Source organism: Sceloporus occidentalis, unplaced genomic scaffold (assembly GCF_023333645.1).
Source record: "Sceloporus occidentalis isolate IW3139 unplaced genomic scaffold, rSceOcc1.0.p SCAF_10, whole genome shotgun sequence".
Lineage (NCBI taxonomy): Eukaryota > Metazoa > Chordata > Lepidosauria > Squamata > Phrynosomatidae > Sceloporus > Sceloporus occidentalis.
The window spans coordinates 36,534,140-36,554,007 of NW_028316990.1; the positions used below are offsets into that span (position 1 = coordinate 36,534,140).

Sequence of the window (19,868 nt, forward strand, 5' to 3'; positions counted from 1 at the left end):
TTAAAAGAGTGTATGGGTGGAGATTTTTTTTTGTGTGTGGTTCAGCGCATAGGCATGCTGGATTCAACTATTTAGTTAAATTTTACAAGTATGGCACCATTTGACCTTACAAAAGGCCCACCAATATCAGGTATGTACAACATAAAATCATGAAGTTGGAAGAAACCCTGTGGGAAAGAGGATTCTTGAACATCCCTTTGAGTGGCAATTGCAAAAGAAAGGAACCACCGGTGAAAGCTGGATGATGGGACTCACCCATTAAATATAAGGTCTTAAAAACAGGGTTACTGAGAACCAAAACAAACGTAGCCTTGCTTTTTCAACTAGCAGTCTCATATCAAAACATTTTCTAAGCCTGCCGAAAAGATAACAAGGAGAAAATAACATCATGTCTCTCGAGGGAAGACGCTCCATATTGAGTTCAGAAGGGAAAAGGCAAAGATGGGGATATTTGTTTGTTTAAAAGCATGTGAAATGGCCTTAGATGCTAAAAAAAGGGTGGGCTAGGAATCACCACTGACATTAGTCCTGTGCATCAACAGACTGTTATAATTATCCCTCACCTTTAAGCCAGGTTTGGCTCCCAAAGCCAATTGTAATCCATATGCACCAGAGCACTTTAAGCTATTAGTAATATAGAAAGGTGTTTATGACGTCACCCCTGCTCCTTGGCATTAATGTATTTATGATGTCTCTCCTGGTCTCTGGCATTTAATGCCCATAGACCTGGTTCCTGCTTCCACTTCTGCCCTTGGAAAGTTGCTGTTAGAATATATCTATATAATGACATGCTGAAGCCATCCGTAAAATAACAGTAGCAGGATAATGTCCTGGGACCAAAAGCATCATCCTTCCCAGAGCTTGGAAATGTTACTTCTTTGGACTACAGGGCCAAGAATCTTTGAACCAGCATGGCCAATGGCCATACCAGCTGTGGATGGATTTATAATGGGGGGAAAAGTACAATGCCAAGCTCTTCTCCAATCCTATCGCTGCAGAGCTATAAATGCTTTCAGCATTCCATTCTTAAAAGTAGTTTTTCCATGTTCAGCTGCAGGATAGATGGGCTCTTGCTGCTAGCTGGTGATAAAGATGCCAACCCCCAGCAACAGAAGTGCCCTGCTAGATCAGATCAAAGGCTTATCTAACCCATCCTCATGTGCCTAATAGTGACCAAACAGATGCCCACAGGCAAGACGGGGGAACAACCCCAGTCTCCCACTTGTATTGTCCCAGCAGCCCAAATTCTGAGGCATGCTGGCTTTCTTCCTGCAGGCAGTATATCACCATCGTTAGAAGCCACTGGTGGCTTTATTATATCCTACAGGATTTTGACTAATCTTACTTTAAAGTCACTGTAATCGATAGCCATTAACACATCTTGTGATGGTGAATTCTACTGTTCACTTGTGTGTTTGTCTGCCTTCTGTCCCAGCCCTTCTTTTGATCTGCAAAATCTCCGGCGTGCGATTGATATTTCGTGCCCTAAATGCATGTTTGTGTATAGCAACGAAGCTGATTCGCATGATCTTGCCATTTTGTGATAATTGCTATTGTCATAGACTTATTGAACTGTGGGGGATGAACCACATCCCACTAGGGTCACAAGATATGTTTCAGCCTCTGGTTTATTCATTGAGCCATCTGAACTGTTTACTAGGAAGGCACACTCACAAACACAGAGGAGGTATTTGGAGATACTTAAAGCAATGCAACAAGGTAAGAGCAAACCCATTTGGACTTATTTAGAGTCTGAGTTGATGGTTTGGAGTGACATGCTGGTTGCCACACGGGGGTGAAGAGAGGGTTAAATACTTCTTCCAACAAATAGCTGCCTATAATGTCTATATGGTGTAAGGTATTTGGATACATATGCCATACATGCTGACTTCAGCTTCTATCAAATACAGTTTGGAGAGTGTGTATATGTGTGTGTGTGTTTCCCTCCTCCTGTTGCTTTGAAAAGAGAGCAATTTTTCAAGTTTATCCCAAATGTCACTCTATTTCATTTCCAAATATAATCTCTCGGCAAGAAGGTTCGCTCTCCCCCATTTTCAATCTCCGAAGTTAATACATGAATTTATATTCTTTTCTCCCACTCGCTCTCCTAAATTAAGAGGCGTAATTACTGGGAGCGCTTTCTACAAACGAATAAACCGCCAAGGGAAGAGGAGCAGCCACCGCTGCCTGCTTCTGGCAGCTGCCCCCTTTTCCCCTTCCCAAAAGATCCTGCTGATGAGGACATTTCTGTCTTTCACATTAGCAGCCTTTGCTCACATTCAGGGCCAGGATGCAACCTCTCTTTGCATCATGGGAGCCATAAGTTGTAATTTCTTTTAAAATGAGAAATCATTGCTGAGAACAAGCATTGCTTCTTCCTGCCCAAACTCACCACTTTGCCAGGATTTCCATATATCCTTTGGTCACTGTTAAATGCCGGATCAGGTTTGTAAGACCCACAACCAAACTGTGTTGTATAGAGAGCTCTTGTAGCACCTTTGAGACTAACTGAAAGGGAGAAGTTGGCAGCAAGAGATCTCCTGGACTTAAGCCTACTTCCTCAGATGGTGAGGAACTAGACTTAAGTCTTTGAAAGCTCATGCTGCCAACTTCTTTCTTTCAGTTAGTCTCAAAGATGCTATAAGATCTCTCTGTGTACTGATTCTATAGACTAACCCAGCTATATCTTTGAATTCTACATTTGTGTGATACAGTTCTTTATATCTCTTTTGCAAAGGCAGGAGAACAGTAAAGCACTGAGGAGGAAAAGAGCAAAGAGAAACAATCATTCTACTAAAATATGTTAGGCCTTCTGTCAAAGTGTGTGTTGATGGAGAAGGATTGTGGGTGGGCAGGTACAGCAAAAACAACTTACAATATTTCCAATGCACCCAGCCAAAAGACTTTACTTAGAAGGATCAACAGCTAAATGAAAAGAAATGTGGGCTGGCCTGAATGGTAGGTAAAACGGAGAGACATTTTCAGGCTTGCTTTTAGCATTTTGCTAATATGTTTTTTAAAAGGAAGAATAAGCTGTTGAATATAATTATATTAAAAGCAGTCTGGAAAGCACTAGACAATCTTACAGCGCTTGGCCATTGTGTGGCAAATTGACAGAGGAGATTCAGTGTTAGCAGGCACAAAATGACGCATTAAAAATTGTGCATATTAGATAAAATAACACCCATTTTACTTTGCCACAGTTGGATTACGTATTACTGTTTAATAAATACCATGGAGACATTGCACTTAGCACCCTGAAAATACCAGTACATGGGATGCAGATGCTAGTGCCCCCTCCCCTGAACCACAACAAATTGTGATGTGAATCACAACCAACTGGGAAGCAGTACATTGTACAAAAATGTCTGAATGCCCATAGAAATGGCTGGCTCTTACATCCCTTCAATACATTGTGCAATTTGAGCTACTTGATGAAAGATACTATAGACATGTGAGTGCATGGTTGCACAAGTATAAGTTGACCTCATGTATAAGTCGAGGGCTAGTCTTGGGGCCAAAATTATGGATTTTGGTAGGGCACATGGATAAGTTGAGGGTTGTTCCTCCAGCGAATGACTCACAGACCTACATCACCCCAAAACCACTACTTTCAGCAGAACAATTCTGCTCTGTCCTTTTGTCAGTGGAGATTATCTTGATTATGTCTGTGTCTGGAAAGATAGACTACAACCCCACTCTAAACCAGGAGTCTGTATATTTGTATTCACAGAGTTCCTGTGGTCAGTTACTGGATTTGTAGCTATATGGCAAGGGTAGGGAGCAAGTGACCTTCCTTGCATGTATACTTTTACTGTAACTCCCAGCAGTTCAAGCTAGCATATGGCTAGTGAGGAGTGCCGAGAGTTTCAATCCATCTACATATAGAAGAATACATGCAGCCCTTCTTATACACTGATTTTTTATACACGGATTCAAGCATCCATGGTTTGAAAATGTTCCAAAAAAGTATAAATTTCAAATATCAAACCTTGATTTTCCATTTTTTTATAAGGGACACCATTTTACTATGTCATTATATTTAATGGGACTTGAGCATCCACGGATTTTGTTATCCACAGAGGATCTTGGAATCAAACCCCAGCGTATAACAAGGATCCACTGTTTGAATTCCATACGAAGGCTTCCATTTGTCAAATAGTTCTGTAAATAATACTCCCTTTTTAGACAGTTCTGTTTTTAAGCTGAGAACCATAAGTCTTTATGCCATGCATGGACAAAAGTAGGAAGTGCAACCCTATCACCACAGTTGAGAACACTTGCAATCTTGACCTCCTTCCCTCCAGCTTTCACAACACCGTGGGCTGTTCCCCCTCCCACACATAACATGCATGCTTTCCCAATAAGCGCACCTTTTTTCCTTTTGCCATAAACATGCAATCATAAGCTGTGGCAATCTATTACTAGCCCTGTGCCTTTTCCTCCAAAGGGAGCCGGCGGCAATTTATCTGCTCATGTCAAGCGAGCAGGTGGCACTTGGACTCAAGGCTGAGACCGCTTAGCCAATGATGAATAGCCTATTTACTGGCGCTGCATCTTTGGATGCTGTCCGCACACAGACCAGAGAGCAGCACAGAACTATAATAACAAACCTCATTGCAACCTTCGGCAAGAATGGAAAGGCAAAGCACATAATAAATGGCTTTGTGCTGGAGAGGTGGGGCGGAATTGAAAGTCTCCTGCCAGGCCTGCCTGGTGTCTTGGAATGTACATCCTTGGCATTAGCTAGAGCACCTGTCTTATCCTGGCCATCTGTGATGGCTTGTGCAAAAGGAGAGGAGCTCAGTAATCAGAAAATGGAGGAAAATATTTCTTGCTGTGATAATCTTATCAGCCAGCCAATATGAATTAACTTTGAGGATACAGGTGCAGCTCAGCTCCTCCCTTTATGCCATTTGTAACTGGATTTGGGAAGCAATTGGAGTGCAGGGTTTAGGTGGGATAAAGGGCTGAAGCTGCTTTACATACTTCAGTCAGCCCTTTAGGACATAACCTTCACTTACTAGGCAGCATATACTAACATAAATTGCTTAAAGATGCATTACAATGGACCAGATCCTAGGACACTGTGGAGCTGGTATGGTAAACTAAAACCAAATCACATGGCTACCCCTGGATGTCCAGAAAGGATTGTGTAAAACATACTAAGTCACCAATACTGCTAGTAAAAATGTAGACTGGAAGTCTAGCCATGTGTAATTGTGAAAGAGATCCGTAACTTGGAGGCTGCTTATTAAAAGGCCCTGTCTTGCAGACCTGGCAACCTAATTGACTTTGCTGGCTGACAAATGAGCAAGGTAACCAAAGAAAATCTGAACAAACAGACAGGATTGTCCTCACATAGTTGGTCCAAGAAATAATCTGGCTCTAAACTCCCTTCTCTTTTGGGCTGGCCTGTGTGCATTTCAATGGTTCAAGGGATCTTTATTGACATAGTTTCTTTTCCAGACTGTCTGTTTTACCAACAATGTCATTTATATGTATCTGAGATGAATCTCCAGCATGTCACTGTGGTTTCATTTCTCACTAGTTGCTACACTTAGGTGTGACAAGGGCCCCCCGTTTCCACCTGTCCTCCTTGCCCTCCCTAATGAGGCTAAAAGTCGGTGCCATCTGGCTGCAATTGGACCCAGTTGTCTGTTCTGGAATTAGGATGCCATGCGAGTCTTGTCAGTGCTGTTGAAGGATACTGTATGCTAATGCCACATCTCCCCTGGTGCTGAAGACTGAGGCTTCGGTGTTTTTGGGTTTGCATCTCTAATTAGGGCGCTGGCTGCTTGTTATTTTCCTACGTGTGCAGAAAGCGCTGCATTTTATCATGTATTTTTAAAAGGGATGGCAGATGGCAAAAGGAAAGGGGGGAAATGAAGGCGGAGACACCAGCGTTGGCAGAGATGGGTGCGGGATGAGAAGGCTGACCAGGAGGAGGGAATGGCTTTGGAGGATTTCATCACATTTTAATAATAGGTCCCTATAAATATATATATATATATCCACCTGCCAGAGTGTGGGGAGGGTGACATTCGGTGAACTTCTTCATCTTTCAGTGAGGAACAGGCAAACCTTACCTTGTCCCTATTTGTAAGAGCTAACACTTTGTTGGAAAGCAAGAAATCTGTGGCTCGAAACTCTCCCTTTACAGTCACAAGGACAGTGGTGGGGAGGGGCAGAGGGAAAGAATTTAGTATGACCCTCCTTCTTATAGGAAGCAAACCATTTTATTTCCGAACAGTGTCAGTCGGAAGGCCTTCAGTCCTCTGTAACAGTTTTGTAATGGTTTTCCTGTATGTTGCTGAAGTCTCTGTGCTGCATAGATCCCTCAAAGTGGCACTAAGGAGAAGAATTAAGCTTGAATGACCTGAACATGTCCTTCCCTATATTTATTATTTTCTGATATTATGGATGAGTGCAGGGAATCACTTTCTACCAGGAGATAGTGGATACTTAGATTGTTTAGACTCAATGTTTATTCAAGAATTGAAAGTAACAGTATTCTTGTTAGTTATAAGCTTAGCATCAAATTGTCTGCATATTCCATCCTGGGCTTCTCCAATTCTATTTCAGTATTTCAGCCACTGTATCACATTGGCTCTTTTACTTATCATTATGACTGTTTGGTTTTTGCTTAGTTAAATGCTGTCCCCAGGGTTTTGGAGGGACTTAACATCCACCACTTCTCTAGAGGGAAAAAGAGATGGGGGAAGCATCCTCTTACCATTGAGCTGCTCTTCTGAAAGCTTTGTACAAAATGGCAGTGGTAGCACTGTTTGGACTGTGAATCCTTTCCTAGTCCCGAGGCCCTGGCCAATGCCCAGCCTTGCAACTCCATGGATCCAGTTCTGATAGTGCCAGCAATAATACACCCAAGGCTACCTAGAGCATAGAGGAGGAGGTGATGGTGATGGTGATGGTGATGGAAAGGACAACAGGAAAAGAGCTAACTTGCTTGCCTTCTCCTTCCTTTGTAGCTGGAGGCAGAGCTGCAGATGCTGAAGAGCCAAGCGTCCACAACAGATTCGAGCGCCTTCATTGCCAGAGAGGAGACGAATGCTTTGAGGTGAGCTGCCTGTCCTCTTCTCTGCGCACTGGTGAGAAAGGGAAAGGGCTAAGGTTTTCTAATTGGGAAATTTGTCTTCTGAGAAGAAGTAAAATTGCTTTCACGATAGGGCTGTGCGCTTTAGTTGGTGTGATTAATTAACTAAACTTTAATCACAGATTAAAATTTCTCTCTTGGCTAATTGGCAGACTGGGAGAAAGGAGAAAAAGTATAGAAACCTTCAAGGGTTGGTTAACATGCTCTCTCCTCCCTGTTTCTGCGGTTTTGGCAAAAAAACAACATTAATGCTTTATTTATTTATTTATTTATTTATTTGTGTACATGTAAATAAATCACCTTTCTGCTCAAAAAGAGACCATCTAGAGACAATTGTATTTTAGTGCAATCAAATGAAAATTGAGCACACCGGAGTAAAGTGTTTAAAACCCATCAAAACCAATCTAAATCAAAACCGCTCTTTATGAGACATAGCTAAAGCTAGGCAGAGGTGTGTCCTTTCTGATATTCCTCACCGATTTCCCTCACTGGGTGTTACCAGCAAAACGGCTTTGCACCATGTTACCACCAAACGTCTTTCTTAGCAGTTGGAGAGAGGCAAAGGCCAACCCTCCTGAACCAATTCTGCCAAGAAAGCCCAGCAGTAGGGTCACCTTAAGGGACACCGTAAGTCAGAAATGACTTGAAGGAACAGAGCAACGCAAGTGAAAGCTACCCTCCTCATTTATATTTTCTATCTGAATAAACAATAGAAAGTGTGTGAATTTATAAGACAGTCCCAGTTTACCCATTCTTGCAACACACTGGAGTTGTCCTCTTGGAGCTGTGTGTATGTGTAAGTGAGGCTGTCCAGAGTAATGGTGGTGCCCAGACCTATGGTCCCCCCAATAACTCTTGTTAAAGGAACTATTCTTGAAACAAACTAATTTCTCTCCATTTTAATCTTCAATTTCTCTCTACTTTGCATCTCTCTGCCTCAGACTCATTGCTGATATGGGATGCTGAGGAAAGAGAATAAAATGTGGGAAATGTCTGTGTCTCCCTACTCTACCCTTCCCCTGTCCAGTTTTGGAAGCTCCTCCAGTCTCTTGCACTCCATCATTTGTTCCTACTGTGTGGGGCTCCTTCATTGCATATTCTTTACTTCTGCTTCCTTCCCTGTGGAGCCAGCCTGGCTGTTTGTTTTTGATTCTTTACTAGTGGCCTGCCTTTTAAACAGAGGATCTGTCGACATCCTTGTAGAAATGGCTCAGAATCTGCCTTTTTGTAGAGCTGATGTGCTTCCAGCAGGAAAAAAACAGTCCCCTGATGCGCTGTTGCAGATGGCAGATGTATACATGTTGTGATTGAATAAGAGAGAACCTATAAAACAGCAGAGGATATGGTGGCCCTTACAAGAGCTGCGGTAGGGCTTAAAAAGTCTTCATTCAGTTATTAAAGCTTTTACAGCAACGTTTCCAAGGCAGACAATGCCAGTAACTGAGCTGCAGCAGCAACAACAATTATAACAACAGTTGGATACGTAGTTCTTTTAATTTAAAATGAAAACAAACCAACTTGAGACAAAGCCTTGATAGATCAGTGACTACTTGCGTTTGTGCTCTGGGCTCAGGGGCTGTGTTTCTTCCACTTTTCATCCTGCTAGGCTTTCTGTGTTCTCGGTTTTAAAAGGACTGGTTTCCTCTGAGGTACGCCTGAGGTACGAATTGAAAGGTTTTGCACACATGCGAGATCCAGTAAACCTAAAACCACATGTTTTGTCCTTGCAGCTGATTGCAGTTTTGAAAAGTCATCCTTAAATGTCTAATTTGCTCTGTCCTTAGGCAAGGCTTCAGTCAGTTTTATCTGAAAGAGGGCAAACACAGTTAAAATGTGTCCTGTTCTCTTCGGAGCCATCCCAGTAGAATGCAGTTTCAAAACTGGTCGGAAGGATGTTCCTTTTTGCTTTTTGATGCGCGTCCTTTAGTGATTCCTGTCCTCCCCATAAGCTCTGTTAACCTTGCTTTTAGAGGTAACCCTTTATTCCATTAGGCAGTTCCTACCCCTCTTCTCACTAGGTGATGTTTTAGACATTTGGATCTGGTTTCTAACTCCAAAGTTTTCCTCCAAAGTTTTCTTTCCTTTAGCTCTACAATCCCAGCGCAACGATGCATTGAAGCTGAGTGTTCTTTGTGGGCAAGGTAGGAGCTCTTTCTTTGCCTGGTGGATGAGGCCAAGCAGGCCTTCCTTTTCTGCAGCAAAGACTGACCTGACATATTGATGGAAGGCTGCATGGGAAGAATACAGATCACTCTGGATCAATAGATCCAGATGTTGTATTTATTTATTTATTTGATTTCTATCCTGCTGGCATCTGTGACTGGCATCTTCTCTGATGTCAAAACGTCAGCAATAAACTCTTCTAGAACATGGCCACATAGCCCGAAAAACCCACAAAAAAGTATGGATGCCGGCCATGAAAGCCTCCGAGGTCCCATTTTGCCTGTCCCTGCTCTAAGGTTTCATGCAAATATTGTTTCTCAGGAGGGACGTTTCAGCCATTCCTAAGCAACTGAGCACTGCACACTGGTGCCACCAGATGTTGCCCAGCTAGGGAGCTATCAATTGTACTTGCATTCTCTCATGTCACAAATGCACTCTGGCAAAAGGACAGGTGGGAAAAAGAGTACAAACTCGAGCAAATTGGAAAGAGGGAAAAGAAATCCCTCCTGTCTCAAGAGCACATTTTTTCTCCTTCTGCCACCATTTCTTGTCATGTGCCTTGATGTGCCATTAACCTCTGGTGCCAGGCTCCTTCCTTGCTTCTCTGGGCCAGGCCAGCCCCTCTGGTTTATCATTCTGCTCAGGCTTTATCAGAGGAAGGCCCTAAAACGAGAAAGGACTGTGTGCCTTTAGGTGTCTTCCATTTAGACCTTGTGGTTAAAAGCTTACTTGTTCAAAAAACGCAAATGCAGAAAGGGGAGGACAAAGACATCCATGGCAATCCTCCAAATCTGTATTCACATCCTATGTGTGAGGGCTTTTTAAAATATATATATAAAAACCCTCTTTTGTTTTCTTTTTCTTTAATATGGAAAGTAAAATTTCCCTGGGAAGCTTGAAAGACTTTATCTCTTTCTCCCCCTTCCCTGTTTCTTTCTCCTCCTGAGAACAAAGCTCTCTTTTCATCAAACCTTTTATAACGCTAAATGTGAAATTCTCTTCCAACATTATTACTTCTGAGGAGACGACAAAAGCAATATTAACACTGTCAGTCCCTCACCTGCACCCTGCCTCCCATAAATCATATTAGCTGTGTTTTGCAATTGCTGGATGGCTAGGGGCTGACTCCGTATTGGGTTTTGTTGACCACACCGCGAGGGCAATATTTTTCGAGGAATGGGTTGTACCTGGCCAAGGATGATGACTATATCCAGGTGTGTTCTTATTTTATTTCATTTTTATACCCACTTAAGATGTAAGTGGCTACAGATGATGGGAGGCCTTCAGCTGGAACAAATCTCAAATTTTCATTCCTCCTCTCTCTTGTAAATACAAGATGCTGTCTGTGGATTTGGTGCTAGGGGAGAGTTGCAGCCATATGAAAGAAAATCACATTCTTGGCAATGGTCTATTAGTCACATTTGTTGGAAATGGCTCTGCTTTGCTCTGCTCCAAGTAGCCCTTCTCGTTTTGCTCTTTGAAACACTTTATTTCAGGAGTGGGCAACAGCAACCTAAGGCTGGTTTTGTTGCCTTTGGCCCTTCCAGACTCCTCTTATTGCTCTTTTTCTGCCTCCAGAGTTTCCCAAGGGCAGTAGATTGTCCCTCAGACCCACCAAAGTTGGCTGTCCCTTTCTGAAGAGTAAAACTGTTCCTCCGTTTTAATAGCTGGATGCGTGCTTTTTGTCTTATGCATGTATCTGAGAAGGTGAACCTCCAAGAAAAGCACATTTGCAGCTTGGTGCAGGGGTAGCTTGGTTGAGAGCTTATCTCCAAGCTAAAACGCTCTCAGGAGACATGGAGGTGCCTTCAAATGCTGCATTTTTATGCCTTCGGAATCTGCTTTTTCTGGATAATTTTAATTTCAGTTACATCAGCTCAAGAAAACCTTTCGAGGGATTTGAAGCAAGCAGTCAAGGTTTTGGAAAAGGCCCCTTGTAATTAATTTGGTGCAGAGTCTTCAGTGATGCTGTCTACATACATGGCATAATTTGAACTACAAAAGAACTCAGCAGTTTGTCTTTAGCTCAGCCACAGAACAAATGAAATAAGATTGAACAAGAAAGCACATTTGAACATGTGCAGACTGCCCTTTGCGTCTAAGTCTCAGCACCTTACTACCATCTGCAACTGGCGCATGGATACCAGGGTAGTTGGAGAATGGAAGGCATTCAACGTATGGGTTGGAAACAAACCTTCCAATATCATAATGCACTACAAATGTATAGTGTGACCATGTCTGGGTTAATGTGCAGTCCTTGTTGCTCCTCAAAAATAATACATAATGTGGAGGAGAATGATGGGAGATTTAGGGCAGGTACATAATGAAGCTTCAGAATTTACTGTCAGGAGAGATAGCTGACAGCCACCAATTTAGATGGCTTTAAAAAGGACGTCAGATTGATTCATGGAGGATCAACCTTTGGATGGCTCTTACTCGATAACTATATGCTACATCCAGGATTGGAGAGAACAGGGCTCTGATTTTGTTGTTGTGTGCTTCAAGTCATTTCCGACTCATATCGACTCTAAGGCATAAGTGGGAAGGTACTGTTGTCCCTGGGTCCTAATGCTTGGGCTTATTTATTATTATTATTATTATTATTATTATTATTTGTTATTATAATTTATTATTTTCAGAGGTGTGTGGTAGTCATTATGCAAGAAAGGGCACTGGACTGGCTAGGTCTTTAGCTTAATCCTACAGGATTCTTCTTGTGCTTTTGTGTGCCTTCAAGTCGTTTCTGACTTATGGCAACCCTAAAGGTCTCCTTGGCAAGATTTGTTCGGAAGAGGTTTACCATTGCCCTCCTCTGCGACTGAGAGAGTGTGACTTGCCCAATGTCACCCAATGGGTTTGCATGGCTGAGCTGGGGTTTGAACCCTGGTTTCCAAAGTCATAGTTCAACACTCAAACCGCTGGACCACGCTGGCTCTCTACATAATGTTAGAAATGGTGCAAATCTCTAGCAAGGAATAATGTCCCATCACCCAGATCTGGAGGGACAAAACCAGTCGCATCTTGAGAAATTCCTGGTTTTTCATCATTCTTAATGGAAGTAGCACTCTTGTGATTTGGAAGTAACTCATCTTTTTACAGTAAGTGTTGCAGTAAAAACATAAACAGCATAGTGATTCAGATGACTGGGAAACAGGCTTTTTAGGTTAGAACAAGAATCCTGAATGCCATTTTCAATCCTGTTTAAAAGCACAATAGAACAAGTGTTGGAATTTTAAAACCGCAAAATGTATCCTGTTTCAAGTAGAAAATAGTGTTTTGTTTTGTTTTGAATCTATCCCCTGTAATAGCTTTTTGGATTCTCCAAATATTGAAAGGCAACTAGCTACTAAAATAGGTGAAACCAGCTTTCACCAACCTGGTGCCCTCCAGAGGCATTGCACTACAGTTTCCATCATCTCAAAACAACACGGGTGTTCATGCTGACTGTGGATGATAGGACTTGTGGCCTAACACATGTCACAGTGCCAAGCTGGCAAAGGCTGTGGGGCTGTAGACAACAAGACCAGCCCTTTTATTTTATAATAAGCATTTTCAATGGATTTTGAGGGAAAGGAAAATCAAGAGACTTAAAACTGGTGTTCTTTTCTGGCAGTGTAGGAAGGTGGTAATGCCTCATTCTGCAATCTATTCCCCTCTTATCTGAAACATGAGGCAGAGATGGAAGGGGAAAGGATGGAGAGGGTCCTCTGTAGGCATCATATGTAGTGCTTATTGCTTGTGCTTTCATTCTGTTATATCGTTTTTCTTCCCATAGATTAAAGATCGAAGAACTGGAGACTGAAAGGAGGCGGTTAGAAGAGGAGAACAGGTCTCTGGAGATGAAGCTGGAACAGTTTACCCTTCAGGTAAGCATTTAGGAAGCTTTGTTCGGCTCAAGAAGCATGCTGTTCCAACATGCTACAAGCATAGCCTGGAATGGTTGTGTCCTGGGTCTGTGGCCTTTCTCCCTTGCAAACAGGGCTGCAAGAAGGTGGTTTCATCACACTCTATTGGCTTTTTCATAATAATGTCACCCTGGACATTTTTTATGAAACGGAAGATATTTTGTACTCTTTATCTCTGGAATATTTACAGTTGTTTGGGTGGTAAAATATTATTGGGATTGGGATTCTTTGAGATTTAAGAATCTCGTTGCAAGATTTTGGCCTGAATCTTGGTTCCGCCAAGAGCAGACTCACTGAAGTAATGAGATCTAGTAAGTGTTGACTTACTCTTTAAGGCTTGATTCAGTGATACCTAGTTGATTCAGTGGGATTCCAGCTTTTGTTGAGACTTCTAATAGAATTCAGACCTAAGTGTTTCATTTGGCGGTTCATCTACAAGCACACTCCTTATTTTCCTTCTAGAATCCTTCTTGCCCTTCTAGTCCTCTAAACATTTTGCAAGAGGGACTTGGCTCTCATTAAATCTCTAGCATTCTGAAATACTGGTCTAGTTTGTGAAACATATTTGACACACACGTTCATACACCAAAAATAAAACAGTGACGCTATGGGCTGCTTTTCAGGAGATATTTTCTACCGTATACCTGCGCATACAGGAATCTCACGTTTAATATGGAAAACATCCATGTGTTTTAGAAGTGGCTTTCCCCATAAAACTTATGTGCGCCAGGGTTGCCATATCTTTCCTAGTTATCACATATGACTGTTTGGGGGAATTCACCCCACCTTTCATGCTCCATGCTATGCCTGTGTACATAATATAATCTTGATGTATAGATGTATTTTGTTTCATTTTTTTGTTATATTACTTGTAATTTTTTTCCCTTTAAGTCATGGTGATTCTCATGGTCTCTAGGGATGTGAATTTTCCACATCCTTGAAATGAAAGGATTGTCTCACACACAAAAAAAGGTCAACCACTGTTTTTGCACAAAATACAATGTTGTTGAGAGGGGTTTTTTTGCACAAACTAATTTTTCGCAGACAATTTCTCCAAATGTGAAAATATCCACAGACTCTCCTCATGTTGTCAGGCAGGGAGGAAACCTTTCGAAATTATTCTTTCATGCAAAAACAAGATAGATAAAGATTTGCATCGCTACTTGTCTCCACTTCCATGCATGCGCCTGATAATTCATAAAAGTTACATGACTGGGAAGCCATCACAGATGCTTGTGCGGAAATGAGTTGTTACGAGCTCAACTTTTTGATTGTCTCTTACCTGCTACAATTAATATGCATACTCTGAAATGGTGATTATATTTTCTCTTCATCCTTTTCCCATAATTTATTCATCCATTCTCTCTCTCTCTCTCTCTCTCTCTCATAACCCAATATTGTTTCCAATGTATATGTATTTTAAAAAACTGTTCATGAAAAAGAAGGTCATGTAACTGATGTATTGATGATTGCTTTTGTCCTTTTCTATATTCCTTCTGACCCTCTTATTTGTGTTATGGCTTAATGAGAATTGAATCAAATATCCTCAATATGGGTAGCTTTTTGGATACATTTTCCTCTATGGGTTTGATCTGGGAACGGTGAAGCTCGCTCTTTTTGGAACTGGTACATCCAACATCATCTCTACATGAACCCTCCTCTGTTCACAGTTGAATTTTGTTCACTCATTTCTAAACTTGTATCGGTTTCTGCTGTGCCTGCCTCCCCAGAACAGCAGAAATATCATTTCCATCGTGTAATGTGCGTTACCATACCAAACTCATTCGTGCGGTTGGTAGGCCTATGAGGTAGGTCACTTTTATTCCCGTTTTGCAGGTGGGGAACTGAGTTTGAGAAGACAAGTGACTCGCCTACAGCCGCCTAGTGTGTCCATCCATGGCTGAGCTGGAGTTTGAACCCTGGTCTCCCGGGTCCAAGTGCAACTCTCTTTCTGCAGAAATGAATGGACTCTCCCTACTCACGTTGAGCAAACCTGCGTTGTATGCAAGCCTGCTGTATCTTTTGTCTTCTCCTACTCTCTTGAAATGAGACCAGTGAGGACAGCTACCAAGAATATAGTCTGACTATAACATGCCCTACCCAGTCTCTTTTGTAACCCATTTTAATGTTGCTTAAGGATGTGAACTAGGTGTGGTTTGTTTGGTTTTTTTTTGGGGGGGGGGCAGTGAAAAGTTGGTTAGCAGCACATAATTGTGGATAGCAAAATAAAGATGAATGTATGGTTATTTTAAAATGACAGCAACAAATATTGTAAACAAATGGGTCTTTGTCTCTTCTTTCTGTCTTGAAAATCGCCTGATTTGGAGCATTCACCCCAAGTTAGCAGAAGTGGTAGCAATAAAGTGAATGGTGTTTGTCACACAATAGCTTTATACACCACAGATTTATGGGGCGATGGTTGGAGTAGAGCAGACACTTTGCCCCCCAGAGGCCTTACATCCACCTCCACTATATCAAATATCACATTTTATAAAGACATCATAATTTCTTTTCTGAAAAAGTGACTGTTGGCTGGTGTAAAGATGGGTAGGTTACTCTTCTCAAAACATAGAAGAGGGCTAGCATTTTGTTTTGGAATATAGTAAAGACCTTGTTCTTAGTGAAGGAGAAATGCTTTGCCTACTCCTTTTTCTATCATAGCAGCTGCTTTTTAGGCATTTCTTGTTCGAAGGTAGCATACGAGAACCTGAGCTTCTTTGCATTAAATCAAACCCTGTCCTGTGCAGAGTGTTGTTGTTGTTGTGGTTGTTGTTGTTGTCATCTCTTCATTATCTTTGTTTCTCTTCCTTTTCTCAGATGTGCCAGGCACAGCACTGTTACGGCATTCGGCTCATTTTCTCTCCCTTCGCCTACTGTAAATTATTTCTTGGTGGAGATTTTGGTCAATTTTTTAAATGCTGGGTTTGAAATTACTCAGATTGGAGACAGGTCATTGATTTCCTCTTGACACCTATTAGAAGCAGATCAAATTTCTCTTTTATTACCAGTTCCTAAATATTGTGATTGGGAATGGGGTGGTTGTAGTGACAGCTTTGATAAAACAGGGAGTTGGGAGCTACTGAGCGCTTTTAACCAAGCGGCGTTTAGCGTGACGCTTGTCATCCAGCTCTCCTTTAATTGGGCTGCTGTTGTCAGAAGGAGATGAAAGTATTGGACTTGGTGTTTGGATGCCCCAGTCTCCAAGGAGCACTTACAGCAGCTTGGGTTCCTCAGCAGGTTACGTGCTCTCATTCATTTCATATTGCATGCGCTGCCTTTGTGTGAAGTTAGCTGTCAGTTCACAGCTCTGGAGCAATGTAGCCTAGACTTAAATAAATCTCTGCTTTGGTTTGGGAGATTTGGAAAGGCTGAGGCTGTATGAAATTTGGTGTCTGCCATGCTTCTAGTCTAGCCCTTTAGATCCTGCAAGCAATTGGCTTCTGAGGTCTGCCTGTGGCAGGAATTTTTCAAACCTATCTGCTTCCATTTGTTAATGAACCCATCTTTGTTGTGCTCTTCCAAGGAAAGGGAGTGTGAGACCATGCGGCTGTTTTCTATTAACCAGGCTTTGTTGAATCTTGCAAGCGTCAAGCTCCACTGGAAATCAGGATCAAACCATCTAAAGGGATTGCCAGAATGGAGAAATGATGTTGATAATCCGTAATTCTGCACAGGTGGTCCATAAAGTCCATTAGGTGGGTCATCGCATTTGCTGAGTGCAGATTGCGAGCGCAATCGTGACTGATGCAGGTTGCTTGGGAAGCAGCCAGCGCCGCTAATTCAAAGAGCATTTGGGGCTGCTCTTAATAACTGCTTCACTTTGACATTGGTAAGTCTCATGCTTCAAAATTGGTCTCCTCCTAGGTCAGAAATGACCCAAGAAGGTCACTGTGCACAATTCAATTTAAGGCAAGAATCATCCTCTTAACACAGAGGATTAGTTGGTCAGTGAAAGCCAAGGACTGACATGTTATGCCTCATGTGGCATTACCGAACATACTTGTGAAATATGAATGGGTCCCTGACAGTACAGCAGTAGACAGGTTATTAGATGTAACAAAAGTCTTGTCAGAATAGATGACAGGGATTGAGGATAAGCTAAGGCTGTATAATTGATTTGGCCAAAACCAGAATAACAAAGCAAACTCTGCTGATCTGGGCAATTTGTACAAGAGTCAGTGAAGAATGAATAAATCCAATTCAATTTTGGTGCAGAATGGCACAATCTGAAATACCTTTGACCAGTCCAGAGAGTTAGATATTAAAAAGAAGGAGAAAAGCCAAACGGTGACTCTCCAACATGGTCATATAAAGCAGTGGGATGTAGAGTGAAAAAAGGGGACAGTATAGTACTTAGAGGTGGGATTATTTGGGACCATTGAAGTTACATGATTAGCATCTCAGGCCATTTCTTTGTTCTGTGTTAATAGCAAATCATGAAAGAACTGTGCTTAGGAGACTGTGATTTTTTATTGTCATCTAAATTCGTCTCCCTGAAGCGTTTGATTTCCTTTTGTTTTGTTGAACAGCCTAACTTAATCTTCTGTTTGCCTTTATTGTTAATTCTGTTGAACGAGTCTACTTTCAAATATACTTCAATAGTGAAATCTATTGTCCCTCCCCTTGTCCTGTTGTTGTGTTGGCGTTAGATAGAAGACAGGTGGTCTGAGTCATGGCAGAAAAGGCAGAGCATTCGGTGGGACCACTTTCAGATGGGAATGAATCCCAACTTCACTGCAAAGGGCAAATGAGTAGGGCTTTAAAAAATAAGCACCATTTTGCTTAGGGAAGAGACAGTTAGACTGCTGATAATAATGCTGTCTTCACCTCTGCTACTTTCTTATATTGCTTCATTGAACTGTATTAGTTGATTTATTGGTTAAAAAAAGGGGGGAGCATCCTCCCTTCAAGCATGCTTTCATTATCATTATATATCATAGTTTAACAAGCTCTGTTAGTTTATGTTTCAGGGGACAGTGTATCAGAACAAAAGCAGTACAAAGTGAACTGCCAAGATTGAGTTGGTGGCAACAACTTTTAAAACTGTTTTTGATCATTTGAATGTCAGTTAGCTTTTGAGGTGCCCTAGCACAAAACCCTTGGAGTTGTCTGTCTCAGATTGGGCTCAGGTGGTTGTCTTTTCAGGGGTCTACTTGGCGTCCAAATTTTACATGGATGTTACAGTCCATACAAGAGAAGAGGGAAGCTGACCGTTGTTCTAGATTCCATATTCAAGGTTTGGGTCAGAATAGATTGGGTCCAGATTGATCCTAACTGGTCCCAAATCCTAATTGCCAATCAAACTCCGAATTGTGCTTTGGAGAGACCCTCATGCGCAGCCCTGACAGGTACACCCAAATTTATTGCAGGGCCTTGTTTCTTGATCTGCCTCTTGGGTTAGCTCTTTGAAATTCTATGGATATATGTAAGCCAGCTAAATTCATTTGAATGTTAGGTGAAGTAGTGATTCCTTTAAGCTGGTTCTTCAATAAAGAAGTTTGCGTATTTATTTCAGCTATGTGAATAAATCAATAATAATGGTAGGATGCATGTCAGCCACTCAATTGTCTAGCTACCTTAACTTTGTTAGGATTGAGAGTCTTCTGTAGCGGAGGCATGACACTGCTTCAGCGAAGCAACTTATTTGTCTGACATAGGTGTTAGATACAGCAAGAAGACTTTTACATACTATTATTTAACATTGCTTTAGAGTCAATAGCATATTTGGGTCTGCACAGATAAGGAATGCCGAGAAGAATCAGACTGTGCCTTCAGGGCTTGCAATCTCATTTGCTCCAGAGGAATCTAATTCGAGATCCAGATTCAGTTCCAAATGAAATAAAGGCTAAATTCCCCTCAGACGCCAGCAGGCATCATCACAGACGCATATCTCCTAGCTGGCACCAAGGAGCCTTTCCTTCCGTGTACTAAATATCTATTTAATTCTCATCTCACCTGTGACATTAGTATCACACGCTGCTGGGAATCTATGCAGTCACTTGCCATTCTAAAAATATCCCAGATGGAAGGGAGGGGAATTTTCACTGCTTCAGATGGAAAATACTGGATTCATCTCAAGTATTGGATACTACAGTTCTACATGTGGGTGGAGGTGGTTGAGTGTTGCATGCTCCCATTGGCTCCTGTTTCTGACATGTACTGTTATACATCCTTGGTGCCGAATGGACCAAATCACTAGGCAGGTTGAAGATCTGAATGTATTAAAAAACAGCAAATTATGTTACAGTTGACGCTTCAGATCCATGTGCTTCGGATTCGTGAATTCAGATATTTGTGGATTGCCACACCCTATATTATTCATAGGATCTTAGAGTTGGAAGAGATCCCAAGGGCCATCCAATCCAACCCTCTTCTGCCATCCAGGAACACACAATCAAAGCACCTCTGACAGATGGCCATCCAGCCTCTGTTTAAAAACCTCCAAAGAAGGAGACTCCAGTTGCTCCTCATAGGGCTTTATGGTTTCCAGCCCTGTCTGGCTGAAGCATTCATGTTCATGTGGCTGCTATTTAATAATATGGGATCATGATTATTAATGTTCTTTATGTCCACAGGGGGTCCCAGCACTGAATTCCTGTAGATTCACAGGGCCAACTATACATACATTTTTCCAGTATCAGAGGTAGTGTGCCTCTCCATATCTGAGTGATATGAGTGAGTGGTGG

General features: G+C 41.9%; 1 protein-coding gene across 2 annotated transcripts in view; it reads left to right on the forward strand.

The window, feature by feature from the left end:
• The window catches only part of LOC149306482 (mitotic spindle assembly checkpoint protein MAD1-like), a 366,682-nt gene that overhangs the window by 147,415 nt on the left and 199,399 nt on the right, over nt 1-19,868 (forward strand). For both annotated transcript variants that reach the window (XR_016282433.1, XM_089539539.1), the window contains exons 14-15: nt 6,990-7,078; nt 13,053-13,143. Coding sequence is in view for 1 of the 2 variants with exons in the window: in XM_089539539.1 (XP_089395665.1) it covers nt 6,990-7,078; nt 13,053-13,143 (180 nt within the window). In the remaining variant the exon portion in view is untranslated. The remainder of the gene's footprint in view (nt 1-6,989; nt 7,079-13,052; nt 13,144-19,868) is intronic.